Here is a 17,335-nt window from a genome sequence, read left to right on the forward strand (position 1 = left end):
CTTATAAGGACTCTTGTTGTAGCCTAATTCTTTGATGTTTAGGTTTACAATAACTTGTCTTAGCCCTCAGGTGTTTAAAGATGGAGACTGGGCCATGCCCTGCTCCTGTCCCTAGCTCCCCCTCTCCTATTTCCAACCCCCTCCCCTGTAATAGACACACAGAATGTGCATCCTGATCTGCTTGCTTCTGCCATTGACGTCATTAGCTTTCCACATGACTCACCACCGGCCAATCAGCACACGGAAGCTTCTGCAATCTTTTAGCAATTGCTTTTCTGTAGCACACAGAAACATACTCTCATATGCACACGCACACACGGGTACACACAACAAAACAGATACATGCAGAAAATAAGGAAGCACTGCACTGAATACACACAAGGAGTAGCCTTGGAATCCAAACAGGCTATATGGATCTGGGACTTTACGGATAAAAATATGGATTTAACCAGATAGATCACTGGCGAAAAATCCTCCCGGGGGCATCTGAGATTTTAGCAGTTTTATTTTTGCTCTCTTCCTGTTGCACTATTTGCTGTTGGGATTTAAGTATTCAGAAAGGAGCAAAAAACAAAGGAATTATAGGAATAACTAGCTGCTATGGATTATACTGGCAGTTCGTGTGGTGGCAATGATCACAGGCAGATTGAAGAGAACAAGCCACTGCTGGGAGAGATGTCTTCTACAGAAGGGAGGATGGGAGCAGTACCGTGCAGGAGAACCAACCAGCACTTCAATGGAATGAGATACAAACTGCTGCAAGAAGGGGACATTCAAGTCTGTGTGATCAGGCACCCTAGAACCTTTCTGAGCAAGATACTTAGCTCGAAATTCTTAAGGAGGTGGGAGCCTCATCACCTGGCTCTGGCAGACAACAGCTTGGCCTCAGCTACAGTAAGTGACACTGACATCATGGGCATGGTCCATTGGGATGGGACATCTGCACTACGGGATGCCTGCAGTAATACCTTGGAGTTTGGGGTGCATTAATTAGGCTGCTGGTTTTGCATTATTACATATGTGCAATGGATGTAAATGCTGTGGTCCTCTTAAAAGGCTTGGTTTGCATCTAATCTGATTTTATATATATATATATATATATATATATATATATATATATATATATATATATATATATATGATTTGGGGATTTCCTGAAGAGGGAGTCTGTCTCTATGGTAATTTGCTTTTTATTAATAGTAAGAGCTTAGTGCAAATAAGAAATCATATCTGAAAAACATGGTATACATATCTTATGTATATTCTTACGTGCTTGTAGGTATATATCATGCAATGCCAATATATATTTTTTATAGGATCCATTTATGCTTTTCTCCATACGTGAGTCTAAGCTGGTCACATTTTAATGCAGTTAGATTTAAGCTACATATTATTACTGCCATTATATTCAAATCAAATTTGTGTTCTTTTCTGTCATTTTTAATTTATTTGGAGGCATAATTATTTTTTTGCTTGCTGCATTTATTATTGATTACCCTTATTTTTGGATAATCAGATTCTGTCTGTTAGAATGAATAAAAAACACAATTTTCAGCATTTAGTAAAGGGTTAAAGGTGGAGACAGATCTGATTGAAAAACCAAACTGCATATCATGTTTTGTGATTAACAATTTGTTTACTTCATTTGAACATATGTATGTAAACATAAGTGTACCATGTATTTTACAATACATTTTATCTTATCAGTACAGTACCAGCACAAACATTTACATCTAATAATACAGTGTTTAATTCATAATTCAAATTTCCCATAACCTTTTTCTTTATTAAATATATAGTGTATTCCTTACTGGATTACCTTACACTGCTGCAGTGGTTCTTCATCTCAGATGAGGTTTCTGTGTTTCATTTGAAGATGACAGATTGGTATAATTACATTGCCATTCTTTTAAAATAATTGTAAAAACAACAAAAGCAAAAATGACAGACATTTTCTGTTTGGATTGTATTTCTTTAATTTACTATATTCTCTTTTATCTGAATTAATTTTCTGGTTTAAGATTTGATTATTTTTTGTTGTTGAGGATTTCTTTATAAAAATGATTCCAACATTTTGCATTGAAAACAAATGGAAAAAAATAGTATGGTCTTTTTTCAGAATTATTTTTGAGTAATAATGAGTATTGTTATTACAGCTCAATTTTGAGAGTGAATCAGTGAGTACAAAAATGTGCAACTGTAAGGTGTGGTTATCTATATTTTTAAATATCTCTAGATTGTATAATGTTGAAAATCTTATGACGAGCAAATTACGAATGATAATGTTGAATAGGTAATTGCAAAATTAGGCAGCTCTCAGCAGCTGAGATAGAGAGCTGCAATTTCCGTTCCCTGTTTAGCAGCTAACATCATCAGCTTAATGTGTCTACTGCATTTAAAATAATAAAATAAGTAAATCTGGTATCTTTTGGCCTCTAGTATTCCATAATCTGCTTTTGATTGTTTTGATAAATTTTGTTGAAAATCTCTCTTATAGTGTTTTCTGGTCATGTCTTATTTCATATTTCACTGTTGCTTATAATATATTTTCTGGAAAAAAAACTGTTGCAGTCACCTAAACAAAACAGACAATTGTCTAGTGTAGTTATTATTTGTGTGTGTTGTCTGCAAATAATGCGAAAGGGGCGTTTTGGGCTGTTAGTATTTTTGTTTTGTTATTTTACTCTGTAAGTGTTTAAACTGATTATATATCATCATCTGAGGCCTGGAAAGAATTAACATTAAATGGCTGCCTTTTTTTTTTTCCTTTTAGTTTTGTAACGAGTAGTGAAAATGCTATAAAGAATTTTTTTTTTTAAAGTCTCACCAATCGTTAGATCCATTTTTTTTATTTATATACTATTGTATATGTTTACAATCGTTATATTTTAAAATTTCATTATTTATTAGAGGCTGGATTAAAGAATCTATTTTTTAATTTTATTTTACATATTCAATATTTTCACCCTTTTTAGTAAATTGTGAAGGAGCTGGCAATAAGACCTCCCACCCAAACACACATTTGCATATAAACTTTATAGCAAATGTCCCATAGCTCCTCTCGGTTGTTATAAAGAACTGACTGAAGAACAGGAAATGAGCAGAATAGATTTTGAAATAACTTGGTTCATTGTTTTTTGCTTAAAAAGTGGTCACAAAAATTATATGGAGTAATTTTTTATGTTAGTAAATTTAAAGACCTAGAGAGGGTTTAAAATATTTATTACTTTGCTTTCAGCTCTTACATACAACTCTTTTTTTGTTTTACTTTTTATTTTTTTCATTTTTTTTTTAGCTGTAGAAGATGTTTCTAAATAGATATTGGTCATTCCATTTTTGTTATAGTGCTTAATTTGCTGCATTGTTTGTTTTTTATTTTCTAATCATATTCTGGAGAATACAAGCAAGATTTACTGGTGGTAAAAAAATCATAATTGGTAAGAAAATCCTAAGAAATAGGGTACATCTGTCAGAAAATTGCTGATTTAGGCAGAGCCAAACCACGTACCTAAATCAGCAATTTTCTGACAGATGTACCCTATTTCTTAGGATTTTCTTACCAATTATGATTTTTTTTTTTTTTACAGGGTCATTACTCCCTGATGTATATGCTTGTTTGCTGGGCCTCAAACATTACAAGGTCTCTATTCTATTTCACTGTGAATATTTAATAAAATAACGAGCATCCAGGATTATATCCATTAATATTTGCTTTTAGAGTATACTTATTGTATCTCCTATGCTATGGTCAATTAGAGGCGGAATGATTGCGCTCTTACAATGATCAAACAATCTCTGTGTGAAATGTTGTAGGCTCAGGGTTTTAAATCCTACATAATGTCCTCCAACCTCTCTGGAAATAATTTGCTTGTGTTATCCCTACCTATACTGAAAGTTTCTATACTTTGGTACAGGCTATAGAGAAGCTGTGTAAACATACGCCCATTAGGGTTAGGAGAGAGAAAATATTAATTTTCAATAGCTCTCAATGTATTGGGCTTTTGTAAACAGACAGAGATAATATAAAGAAGCAAGTGTTTGTATACAAAGTGATAAAATACAGAGATCTGATTTCCCTGCAAGAACAACTTATTTTAATGGGTGGTGGTTTGAAAGAAAACAAGCTATTTACTATACAAATATCATCATAAAAAAAGCAATGTCTGATACATATTGTACTCTGAATCTGGTATAAGTCATTGGAAACACACTAGGAAAAACAATTACAGTATACTGTCCCTCTTAATTCTGTGTAACACTGGAATATTGTTTTAATAATAGTGCTATATTTGTTAATATTTTGGTTACATTTTAGAATACTGCATGTGTTCATATTTAGACCAGGGTTCGGCAAATCATGAGACCCAGAGAGCTCTGCAGTGTCTAAATTTTCAGTTCTGGTTTCTAACTTTCTGTGTGGTTGGCTCTTGAATATTACTAGTAGGATATACAGTATATTATATGTGTTTATGCTTGTGTGTATATGTATATATATATATATATATATATATATATATATATATATATATATATATATATATATATATATATATATATATATATATAATACCCCCCCCCTCCCCATGTTTCAGATGAAAGCTGTTGGTGGTGGCATTACTGTCATGTGTTTGCTATTTGTGTTCCTCCAAGGATATAAATTGTATTGTCCTAATTTTGGAGCTCTGTACTCGTTCTACTCGCTTGGTTTCTCTAAGAGAAAATTAGGGATCAGATTGTTTGGCTCTGCCATACTTGACTAAGCACTGCTAGACCCACAAAACTTTGCCTCTCAGCCAAACAGTCTCTAACTCTGGCCTCTTATGCCTCTCCCTGGCCCCAGTCATGAGATATTTAGGTGGTATAGCACTAACTCTTAGCATTTTCTTTGAGTAACTGTTTATGCATTTTTGGAAAAAACTCAACTTATTTTTGTATGTTTTGACACCTCAAGAATGGCATCAACCTGTAAATAAAAATACTCTGAAGTATGAGGTGTAAAGGCAGTATTAATTTCTGCCAGTAAAAGCATTTTTGCTTTACTTTACTTTCATCAGCAAATATGCTTCTACTAAAAGTTGGTGTGTATTGCTTCTAAAGACATAATTTGTGTCATTCAAGTGACTGCTGACTCTCTGAAAAGGTGTGGTGTTTGAAAATTGGTGTACAGGCCTTTATAGGATATGTTTGTATGCCACTGAAAACTAGTAATAACTTTTACTTTGAAGCGATATTGCTAATAAAAGTATATTGCAAAAATGCTTATATTTTTTAAATTGAAATGCATGTGTGCACATTTTCATTTTTCACCTTTCTATCCCTTTTAAATAGTGTTTTTTAGGGTACGCTAGCTTAAAGGGACAGTCTACACAAGAATTGTTATTGTTTAAAAATATAGATAATCCCTTTATTACCCATCCCCCAGTTTGCATAACCAACACAGTTATATTAATCTATGTTTTACCTCTGTGATTACCTTGTATCTAAGCCACTGCAGACTGCCCCTTTATCTCAGTGCTTGACAGACAGGCAGTTTAGCCAATCAGTGCAGACCCCTAAATAACTCCACTGGAGTGCGCATAATGTTTATCTATATAACACACATGAACTAGTATTGTCTAACTGTGAAAAACTTTCAAAATGCTCTGAGCTAAGAGGCTGTTTTCAACGGTTTAGAAATCAGTTTGAGCCTACCTAGGATTAGCTTTTCAAAGGGAACAAAGCAAATTTAATGATGAAAGTCAATTGGAAAGTTGTTTAAAATTGCATTCCCTATCTGAATCATGAAAGTTTAATTTTGTCTTGACTGTCCCTTTAAACTTCTGCCCACGACTTACATCTGGCCCAAGGGTTTTTGTGTGACCCCAGAACAACTGAACAGATAACAGGCATATGTAATTTGTTGTTTGCCATCCACTCAAAGAAACTTGAGCCATGGCGAGAGAGTCTGATTTGTGTATCGGTGTTCTCCCCAGGAACTTTTTAGTGGGTGCACCACCCGGCTGATTTTGCTGACCACCCTGCTAAAATGTTAGCCAATATTAAAAATGTTCTGTTTCTATTGCACAAATTATTATTATTAAATAGATGTATTCCAAATTAGGCAATAATATACGCTTTGGCTAGCAAAAAATTATATGAAATTAGAAAATATTACATTGCCCCCACCCGGCTACTTCATAATGCCACCCGTCTGGAAAAACATTCTGAGGAGAACAGTGTGTATACAATACTTACACTCTGCTGGCTCTTATATTATCCCTGCCCTAAGTTTGATATCAAGTTTTGATAAAAAAAATAATAAAAAACAGCTCAGTTGGGCTGAATGGTGGGTGAGAAGGAAATCTACCTGTGCCTTGCCTGGGAGTGTTTCACAACATTTCTCCTAACCTCCTTCCCTTCCTTTGCACCGTGCACTGGGGAACTGGCACTGTTGTTGCCGCTTCCATTGGCTCCAATGAGAGCCTCGTACTGGTACCAGAACCTAAGCGCAGCAAAGGGGGTAAGAAGCGCAGCAATTGCAGTATTTGTAAATATATATGTATATGCTGATATACATATTTATGTGTTAATATGTGTGTGTGTATGTATATATATATATATTTATATTTACTGGGAACACACAGTTCCCAAAGACCACAATGTAAAGGCACTTTTCAGTGCCATTATTTTTCTAACACCCCACTCCCACCAACTTTAGACCCCAAACTGCCTAGTGCAGTTGTTTTTATATATATAAAAAAGCTACATTTTTTTTAAAAATAAAAACTATAATGCCCTCTATTTTGGGGCACTTTTAGAAAATTTAACCAGAGATCGGATATCTGGTTAATGTTCTGAGCGCTTATTGCTATCTCAAGCTCGTGGTAGCAATAACCAGTAACTTATAATGACTGGTTAATTATTGCAGTCCCGCAAATGGGCATATTTGCCCATTTTGCGGACGTGCAATATTTTAGCGCTCCACTTGTAATCTACCCTAAATGTTTCCTGGGGGGGGGGGTTACAAATTTGATGAAAACAAGCTTCCATAATTATATCTGTACAAAAGTGTGTGCATTGGATGGTATGGCATTCAATAAAGTAAAAGTCCTATTATAATTAAAAAATATTGTAGTATACCATATTTGTTTAGATGCAACAATGTGAAGGAAAATAAGAGAGCGAAAAACGTTCATGTTGCTTTCTATGAAACTTTTATCAAACAAGACCTCAGCAGTAAAGAAGCAGTTGTTATGTATTTGTGTGTTTTAAATAAATACTCTGTCTCTTTGTGTCTGATTGCTTGAGTCTAAACTTTTAGAAACAATTTACATAATAGTAGTAATGAGGCTAAATTCTGTACAGATTATTGGGGGGGGGGGACAATGTTAGCAAAGTATTTGCTTTTTGGCCTTTGTGTTTCAGTATTAAAAGAATGTTTGTCTCCTTGATAAGTACTAATTTGTTTTCATTGTTTCACTTTCCAGTATGTGCTAAACTTGTAAATTCTGACTAAATATGGTAAATCCATTAGATTTGGGGGTGTTCCCATCAGGCTCACTGCTGATGAAATGGATTTTGCATGTGAGAGAACCCCCCCCCCCCCCCCCGCAACAATGCAGCTATCAGAAGTTGGTTTATGTGTTCCTTACAAAAATTGATTCTGTTTTCAAGATTCTAACATCAGCACAATATATGGAGCCTAAAATTGATGGCTCATCAATTCTTATTTCTCAGGCTCTTTTTCTTTTACATAAAACTTGTATACAAAAACACTTGCCTGTCTTCTGAAAAAATTGTAGCTGTAGCGCGCTAATTCTTGCGTGCAAGGGGAATCAGGTTTTTGTGTGCATTGGAAAAAAGGCGTTCATTACAAATTGAAAGTAGACTCGATCTTGAGAGCGCAATCGAATTTTCCGCTTGTCGGGTTAGCGTAACTGAAACCCTCTTGTAAAGGGTGGTGGCTTAAAAAAAAATAATAAATTGCACTAAACACAACATAAATACAGTGAACATTACAGTTACGCTCATATAAACACTAATTAAAAAACATTCATATAAAAATTATTTTTTTTATAAGGGCTTAAAGGTATATGACAAGGTGTTTCACTGCAAGGGGCTATATTGTGTGTGTGTATATATATATATATATATATATATATATATATATATATATATATATATATATATATATATATTGTGTGTAAATATGTGTTTGTGTTCATATTTCACATTCCAATGTTCTTCTCGTACAGAACAATGTCATATTTATTGTAAATAAATATTTCTATATATCTGTAAATACCTATACCTGTATATCTATTTCTATAGATATACAGGTAAAGATATACATTTTACATTAACATTATTATTATATTATGCTCAGTATCCAAAGGAGGAAAAAACTGGGACCAAAGTCTCAAAACTTGATGAAATAGTTTATTCAGCAGCGTTGCTCATTACAAGGTGAGTATCCAAGATGACACCTGACGTGTTTTGCGCATGCGCTTCATCAGAGGCTAAGGACTCTGAGCAATGGCTAAACCTTTAAGCAGACCAGCAGCCAATCAGTAGAATTGTGACAGCTACAAGATGTTACTGACAATCAAAATGAACCAGATTGTGACACTGGTGTGCATAGAGGCAATTATATCATATATTAATATTCAACCTATAATATTAAAAGATTACTCAAAAACTTAAATATATATACATTAACAACAAATAATAAGAACTAAACCATAACCGAAAAAAATAAAAAATATATATATATACCGGTGTATGTGTGTATATATATATATATATATATATATATATATATATATATATATATATATATATATATATATATATATAATATGAATGTAAAATGTGTATTTCACTTTGCGTTTTGCACTGTTGGTCTAAAACGTTGTTGGGTTAGCGTACATTAAGAATTGCTAATCTTACTGTGCGTTATTAAAATATAAAATATTCAAAAATAATTATTAAAAATGTATACATACTGTAAAATATATATATAATTATAATCCAGTAAAAAAGAAATAGAATGAGCACAGTAGAGCTATATGAGATACTGTGACTGAAGTAGGGGGGTTTCAGCACTCAAAAATACACCTCATTAAATCTAAAATCTAGATATTCATGTTTCCCTTTTTTGGGTTTGATACTATCCCCCAGCCATGAATATCTAGATTTTAGATTTAATGAGGTGTATTTTTTGAGTGCTGAAACCCCCTACTTCAGTCACAGTATCTCATATAGCTCTACTGTGCTCATTCTTTTTCTTTTTTACTGGATTAAATAAAATTTAAGGGTTCTGCACCAGGTCTGACTAAAGCTAATGCTGTGTGGACTGTATCAAATATAATCCAGAGTAAATGTTCCCATTTCTCTTAAATGTGAAGGGTCCTTGATTTTCTCTTCCACATTTCTTTCCATAAATTTATATATATATATATATATATATTTCTATGGATTATTTAGATTTTTTTTTTATATTTCAATAAAATGCATTGAGGTTAGCAATTCTTGATGTGGGCTAACCCGACACCGCGTTTGAACTAAAGTGTAATATGCAAAGCACAATATGCATATTTTACAATCCTATGGTCAACACAGAGGAAAAAAATGTCATTGTTATTATTAAATATATATTTCTATATATATCTGATAATGTTAAAATAGATATTTATACCGATATATGTTTTATCTATAGGAACAGATATACAGGTGTGTGTGTATATGTATATGTTGTGTGTGTATTTTTTATATATATATATTACAAATTACATTGCTCTGTATGTGAAGGAGGATGGAATGTAAAATATGAATAACTCCTGTCAGGTTAGCGCACGAGTGATAGTTGTTCATTTTCTTCTGTGCTCTCCATTGATTTCTGTGGGGAGAATACGTTAACGCAGTCACGATATTTAGTTAGCGCGTGTCAAGTTTCGCTTTTTACTTTTAATATGTGCGCTACCCAAGGTGCGCTAAAAGATTAGAATAGCACACCACTGGTACTCAGGCCCTGAAGGTTCTTTTGCGTGCACATGATACTGATAAAAACAATATCTTATGTAGCTTAACCAGACCAGGACAGTAAAATGTAGTGGGTCAGTTCACAAGTGTATTTTGAGTAATCAAGGAGCTAAATATCTGCTGCAACTGTGTTTCTAAGTGATGCCTTAATTCCTTAATTGCTCTTGTTTTCTGGGTAATTATGGGGTTAAAGCAATGCTGCAAGTGTATTAGGTATCATTGATTAAACCCCTTAAGTGCCTGTTTATTTTCTGTGCAAATAAGTGTTGTCATTGCCCACTAATTAACCCTTTCATGACAGGGTTAAAGTGTCTACATCGGAACACCTGTTCCGATGTAGACAAATTGAAACTACGCGATCGTGCATACGATCGCGAGATTTCAATTATTGGATCGCATCTGGGGGGCGTCCCTACAACCCTAGGAACGCCCTCCAGACCGCGATCAAGTCCTTGAAGCACAGAAGGCTTCAGGACAGCCGTTTGTTATGACGTTCTATTCCGTCATAACGGCTTTAAAGCCCAGTGTAAATATGACGGAATAGAACGGCATAACGGCGTTAAAAGGTTAAAAGTGATGCTAACTCTGTGTTCTGGGCAACAAAGGGGTTAAAATGCTCTTTTGTGTTTATGTTTATTATTATTATTATTATTATTATTATTATTATTATTATTATATAAATCATTTACATCAAATGTTTTTGCAGGAAATGTCCAATTAGTAAAAAAGTTTAAAGAAAAATTGGCATAATCAATCCATCTAGTCCATACAAAGCAACAGTGGAAAAGTACTTATAAATGGGGGGATAAACAGTGACTAAAATGAGTTACAAAAGTTATGAAACTCAAGAACTTTCTGTCAGGCATAAAAGCTCACTGGCTGATAAGAAAAACTACCCCAGCTCAGCTGTTGGACAGTAAAATGACTGGCTGAATGTAACGTAACGTGAAGGTCAATTTACTAATAGTGCCCCACGCAATTGCATAGACATTTAAAAATTAACAAGGGTTTAATTCATGAAATGTTTTTATATATATAATAGATATAAAAACAGGCAATGGGAAGGAACTCACCGTTACAAATAAATCACTTTATTGCTTGTTAAAGGGACAGTTTACTGTAAAATAGTTTTTCCCTTAATGTGTTTACAATTGCTTTTTTTACCAACTGCAGAGTATAAAATGAATGAAAATTAGCTTTTTAAGGCTTATTTGTGTATATTAAAGCTCTGATTTTGTGTTTTGAAGCCACAACCTAATAAAATGGGTTGAGCTTGTAGGTATAATCAGATCTCATTACTGTATCACATTGTGTACATATACCTGCTTCTTTATCTTATATCTGTCCTTAAAACAATCACCAGTACTTTGAGAGAACAATGGAAAATCAACATTTTATTACCTTATCTCTGCTATATCGCACTGGGAGTGTAATTTCTTCTGCTGGCTGTATTTACAAAGCTTATCTATAGCTGGTATACGCGGCCACAAACTTTCAGAATAGGTGGGGATACCACATGCTAAATCAACAATTTCAAATGCCAATATAAGGGTAAAGGAGCTACTTGTAAACAATTTAATCCACTCCAGCAGGTAAAGTGGATCATTGGGAACAAATTAAAGGGGAGAAAATTTATGAATAAACTGTCCCTTTAAAGTTTTCGAGGTTGCCCCCGTCCTCAGACCTGGTCTGAGGACGGGGGCAACCTCGAAAACATTAACAAGCAATAAAGTGAGTGCCTTCCCATTGCCTGTTTTTCTATGTATATTTTTTTGAAGAGCACCCCGGATGATGAATTATTGAAAGTGTGTGCTGGTTCCCCTCTGCATATTACAAAATATATATATATATATATATAAATTTTTACTTATTTACAGCTGCGACGATAAGCGCAGCTCTCCCTTTCGCTATTTTGTCAAATTGATTGACAGATGATGATTCGTTAAAGAACCAATCCTTGTTTCCCCCCGGGCCGTGACGTTTATGCAAAGGGTCTGAACGCCCCAGGGGGGAAACAAGGATTCGTTATTTTACAAATCGTCATCTGTCAATCATTTTGACAATATGGCGGGCGGGAGAGATGCGCTTATCGTCACAGCGTTAAAGGGATAGTCTAGTCAAAATTAAACTTTCATTATTCAGATAGGACTTGTAATTTTAATCAACTTTCCAATGTACTTTTATCATCAAATTTGCTTTGTTCTCTTGGTATTCTTATTTGAGACAAAACCTAGGTAGGCTCATATGCTAATTTCTAAGGCCTTGGGGGCTGCCTCTTATCAAATGTTTTTTAAATTCCTTTTCACAACAAGAGACTGATAAGTTCATGTGGGTCATATAGATAACACTGTGTTAATGCACAGGGAGTTATTTAAGATTTAGCACAAGACAATAGATAATAAACAGTCACAGTCATGTGATCAGGGGGCTGGAAGAAGGTTCTTAGATACAAGGTAATCACAGAGGTAAAAAGTATATTACTATAACTGTGTTGGTTATGCAAAACTGGGGAATGGGTAATAAAGGTATTATTTATCTTTTAAAACAATAACAATTATATTGTAGACTGTCCCTTTAAATAGGTAAAAATTCTTCTAAATATATACAAATGAAACATTTCATGAATTAAATCCTTGTTAATTTTTATACGTCTATGCAATGCCGTGGGGCACTATTAGTAACCTGACCTTCACTTTAAAAGAATGTTTGTTTTACAGAATAAGAACATCAATTTAAAAAAAAAAATGGAATTCATAATTCTAAAAAATAATAATTTTATGTCTCAGTAAAAAGTGGGTTAAGCAAGAGGCCTAAGTGTGGAGATTGGATGTGGGTTAGAGGTCTGGGGTAATCTTTGGAATACCAATTGAGCCACATAAGAAAAGGTAAAGAAAAAATAGTCTGAACTATATCTGACTGGTGTAAGATCAGTCTTTAATTTTGTGTATATTTCATTTCAGTGAAGGATTTTTATTGGTTAATTATGTAAATCTGGAAAAAGGATTCTTCCAACTCCAACTTTTTTTCTCTCCCTCTGTCAATAAGGGTGCAAAGTGCACATTCTGGAGATATTGAATTTGGCTCTGCTGTAAGAGTGAGCAGGTACCCCTCCCTGTGTATTCACTGTCTTTGTCAAGGGGGTTAAATCAAGTACATTGTTCTCTTTATCAACAGGAAGTGCCCAGGTGTGGAGGGGGGGGGGGGGCAGCATTTCCATCTTACAACATTACTGATTCATTACCTCCCAGGGGGCACTTTGTACCATTCTTGTAAGAAAAGGAAGGATTGTGGGATTTTGGCAGCACTCCTGATCATATAAACTAATACTATTAAAAAAACAAAAAAACAAACATGTTCTGCTGATGAACTCCTAAATCTTCAGTTAGTATCTTACAAGATCGCTAGGAGACAATGTAGTTTGGTTGCTGATGTCAAAATGAATCAGAAGCATACAGCCTGGGCACATGATATAAATTAAACTTTGCCCTTATGCTCTCAGCACAGATGGCAAATACTGTGAAATATTTGAATTACGATAATAAAACCATTTGTCTCTTTGTTTATGGGCTTTGCCTGAGAAATGATGTAAAAGAGAACACATTAACGCTCTAAGTGCAATATGTTTTTGCTGCACACATACAATATAAATATATATGTTCTTTTGATAAAAATTGGTAATAGGAGTAAATTAGAAAGTTGCTTAAAATTACATGCTCTATCTGAACCACTAAAGAAAAAAAATTGAGTTCAGTGTCCCTTTAAGAGATAAAATGTCTTAACTTCTAAGTTCCTAGATGAAATGAAATCCCTTGCACTGTAGGGATTGGCACATGCACATAAAACTTAGTGACATCATTATATTTATTTAGAAAGTAATATATTATAGGTGATAAAAGTGATAGTATGAGCTATGGTCCCTGGGATTTCTATCTATTCTCCACTTCGGAAACCTTTTTGAAAGTATGTGCTTAAATTGGTGGGGATCTCTTAGGTGCCCATGGTACCCTTTTAAAGGGAAACATTAAAGTAACATAAATGTAAAAATGAAATGTTCTTGCTTTAAATAGAGCATGCCATTTTAAAATGCTTTGTCAGTTTACTATAAAAGTGCACATAGGTAGACTCAGGAGCAGAAATGGTGGTGATTGATGTCTACTCACATATCATATGTATTTTATCAATGGCTCACCAGATCTGTTCAGCTATGTCCCAGCACCGCATTGCTGCCCTAGAGTGAATTTTAACTGTGTTTGACGCTTTAAGGGGGTTTAACTGATAGGGCATCTTCTTGCTGCACTGTTGCTGGCATATAACACATTAAAGATTTTTTTTTTACTTGTATGTCCCTTTAAACATAATGTTTCTTTTCAATCCAATGTAAACAAACAAAAAGAAACATTTATTTTCTGATACATTGCATGAAATCATAAGAAAAATAATTTATTAATGACACAATTGCAGCGTGGTAAGCCCAGAGGTGGAGTGCCAACTACCTGATTATGTATGCCACCTGATTATGTATGCCACCTGGGGCACTCATGCCATAGACTTGCTTTCCCTACTCCAACAGGTCAAGTATGTCACTCTTGTGCTGTTCAGTAATTGCTCATACTATCATACTAAAAGACTAACTAACCTGTGTGCAGGCAGTGGCACTTACCCTACTGTTTATTTGTAAACTGATAACCAATATTGCCTTATATTTTCTGAATTTAGCACAGTGTTATTCCTGCTACACAAAGCTGTGTTTTTTTTTATGTGCAGAACATACAATTTTAAACAACTTTCCAATTTACTTCTTTTATTTAATTTGCTTTCTTCTCGTTATCCTTTGCTGAAAGCTTTATCTAGTTAAGCTCAGGAGCAGCAAAGAATCTAGAATCTATTTGCTGATTGGTGGCTGCATATATATATACCGATTGTCATTGTCTCCCCCATGTGTTCAGTTAGCTAGCAGTAGTGCATTGCTGCTCCTTCAACAAATGATACCAAGAGAATGAAGCACATTTGATAATAGAAGTAAACTGGAAAGTTGTTTAAAATTGTATGTTCTACCTAAATCTTGTAAGAAAATTTTGGGGTTTCATGTCACTTTAATGCTGTTTAAAAGAACATAATTCATTTTGATATTATGGCGTTCAATCAACCCATGGTTGTCAGGGATGTTAAAACACCATCATTAAACATTTGCTACTACCCTTTCTGGTATATGGGTGTTTAAAGAGACAAATAAAATATGTAGTGCATTGTTTATACATGTTACATATACTTACATGGATCACTCAATGCAGTAGAAGTGCATAATAAAAAGAGAATGATTTAACACCTACTCTGAATTTCAAATAAGCAGTAGATTTTTTTTCTCTCCCATTGTCCGGCCCCCTGTATCATGTGACAGACATCAGTCAATCACAGACTAGTATACGTATACCCTGTGAGCTTGTGCACATGCTCAGTAGGATTTTTGTTCCCCAGAAAGTGTGTATATAAAAAAAACTAAAAATTTGATCATTGAATTAAATTGGAAAGTGTCTTTAAAACTGCATGCACTATCTGAATCCTAAAAGTTTATTTTGACTTGAGTGTCCCTTTAATATTTTGTGGGTAATATTTGTATGTTTGGTAGAAGCTCATTGGCTGGTAATGAAAACTTCCCCTCTATTGGTGGACATTGACAGACTCCACGTGCATAACAACAAAAAAGTGTTTAGCACAGAAACATCCATGGAACAAGTAATGTATGGTGATGATTGTAAAAAAAAAAAAAAAACTAAACAAAAGAAAAACATTATAGATGCAACAAACTAAATTATACTTTTACCCAAAGCTCCATATAATTGTAAAATGTATTAGAATTGGTCTTCTCCATAATATCCAGGCTAGACAAGGCCTGACATGCCCAGTGTCCCAATAGTGTATTTTTAAGATTTACAAACTTCATTTGCTAGATAAGTGCTCACTTGGGGACAAATGTGATCCACTCCCAGAGGGCAAAAAGGATGTTTGTTATGTAAATACAGTGAAATCTGTAGGAGCAGTTAACACACTCATTGTATAGTGTTCCTACCTAGCAGGAACTGTTTTTTTTTTTGTCCATATGTGGGATAATGATTTAATTTTGTTTTTCTAATAAATAAATAGCTAGGATGGTGTCAAAACACCCCTCTTTGTTTCTAATGGGTTAACAAATCAGATATCGATCAAATGACTTTATCATGTGTTTAAAAGAACATTCTTTGTCGTAGAGTTGTTGTTTTTAAGTTGAAAAGGAAGTTTAGAAAAGTTATTTTTCTCCTACTGCACAAGCAGATTCGGTTTCATTCAGTCTATTCAGCACCTGTGCAACATGTTTTATTGTTGACAGTAGGGGAGGAAAAGACTAGCTCATTTAATAATTGTGTTCTGCAGGATAATATCTATAGTGTGTGTGATATATATATATATATATATATAAGATAGAGAGAGATAGATAGATAGATAGATAGATAGATACATACTGTGTGTGTGTACAAATTTACAGAAATTCTAGATGGGAGACTAAGTAATCACAGCATTGATCTTTGCTAAATAAGTAGGTAAAGTGGATGGGATTTATATCATGCAGTCTATCAATTGCAATTTCTTTTTATTGACAGCAATACATTCCTGACTATTCTATATTACATAGCATTTGTTTACAATATTGCTACACATTTTTTTTTCTCTGTAGTTTTTTTTTCTCTCACTGAGATATAATTGATATTTTGTGTCAGTTACTTTGTTCAGCTACAAATTTTATCAGTGCACTTATTTTGTTCTTCATTTTAAAGACACTACTGTAATTGTATGTTTCCCCTGTAAAGCTATGTGTTCCAAATTACTTGCCATACTTACTGCAGATTATTACATGTATGGGAAATTGTTCCTTCATGTTTATGTTTGCTTTTGAATTAGCCAATTTTGCTCATTAAAACCATCCTCTATTGTTCTCAAGTATATGCTCATTTAAATGGGCCGGCCTTGCAGAAAGAGCAGACATGGTTATCTTTTTGTACACAGAGTCTAATATGTAGGTATTGAAATGCTAATTAACGTTTCAATTCACAGAGCGTACAGAAATATTCTTATTTTCAGTATAGGTGGTGGTATCAAAGGGCAAAAGCAGCTATTTCAAATGAGAAAATAAAGGCAAACAACCTTATTGCAAATAATGAAATACACTACAGCAGGTTAAATGGATCATTGGGAGCACATTCAAGAGGAGAACATTATACAGTATAATGTCCTTTTTTTAAATTTAATTTATATTAAAATTGTCTGAAAGTAAAGCATGTGT

At 34.0% G+C, this 17,335-nt stretch overlaps 1 protein-coding gene across 1 annotated transcript in view; it reads left to right on the forward strand.

Moving 5' to 3' along the window:
- Positions 1–256: 256 nt before the first annotated feature.
- Positions 257–17,335, forward strand: part of CMIP (c-Maf inducing protein) — a 363,762-nt gene continuing 346,683 nt past the window's right edge. The window contains 1 exon segment of the mRNA XM_053700697.1: positions 257–894. Coding sequence (XP_053556672.1) covers positions 601–894 — 294 coding nt within the window. The 5' untranslated portion in view covers positions 257–600.

The sequence above is a fragment of the Bombina bombina genome, chromosome 1 (assembly GCF_027579735.1).
Source record: "Bombina bombina isolate aBomBom1 chromosome 1, aBomBom1.pri, whole genome shotgun sequence".
Classification (NCBI taxonomy): domain Eukaryota; kingdom Metazoa; phylum Chordata; class Amphibia; order Anura; family Bombinatoridae; genus Bombina; species Bombina bombina.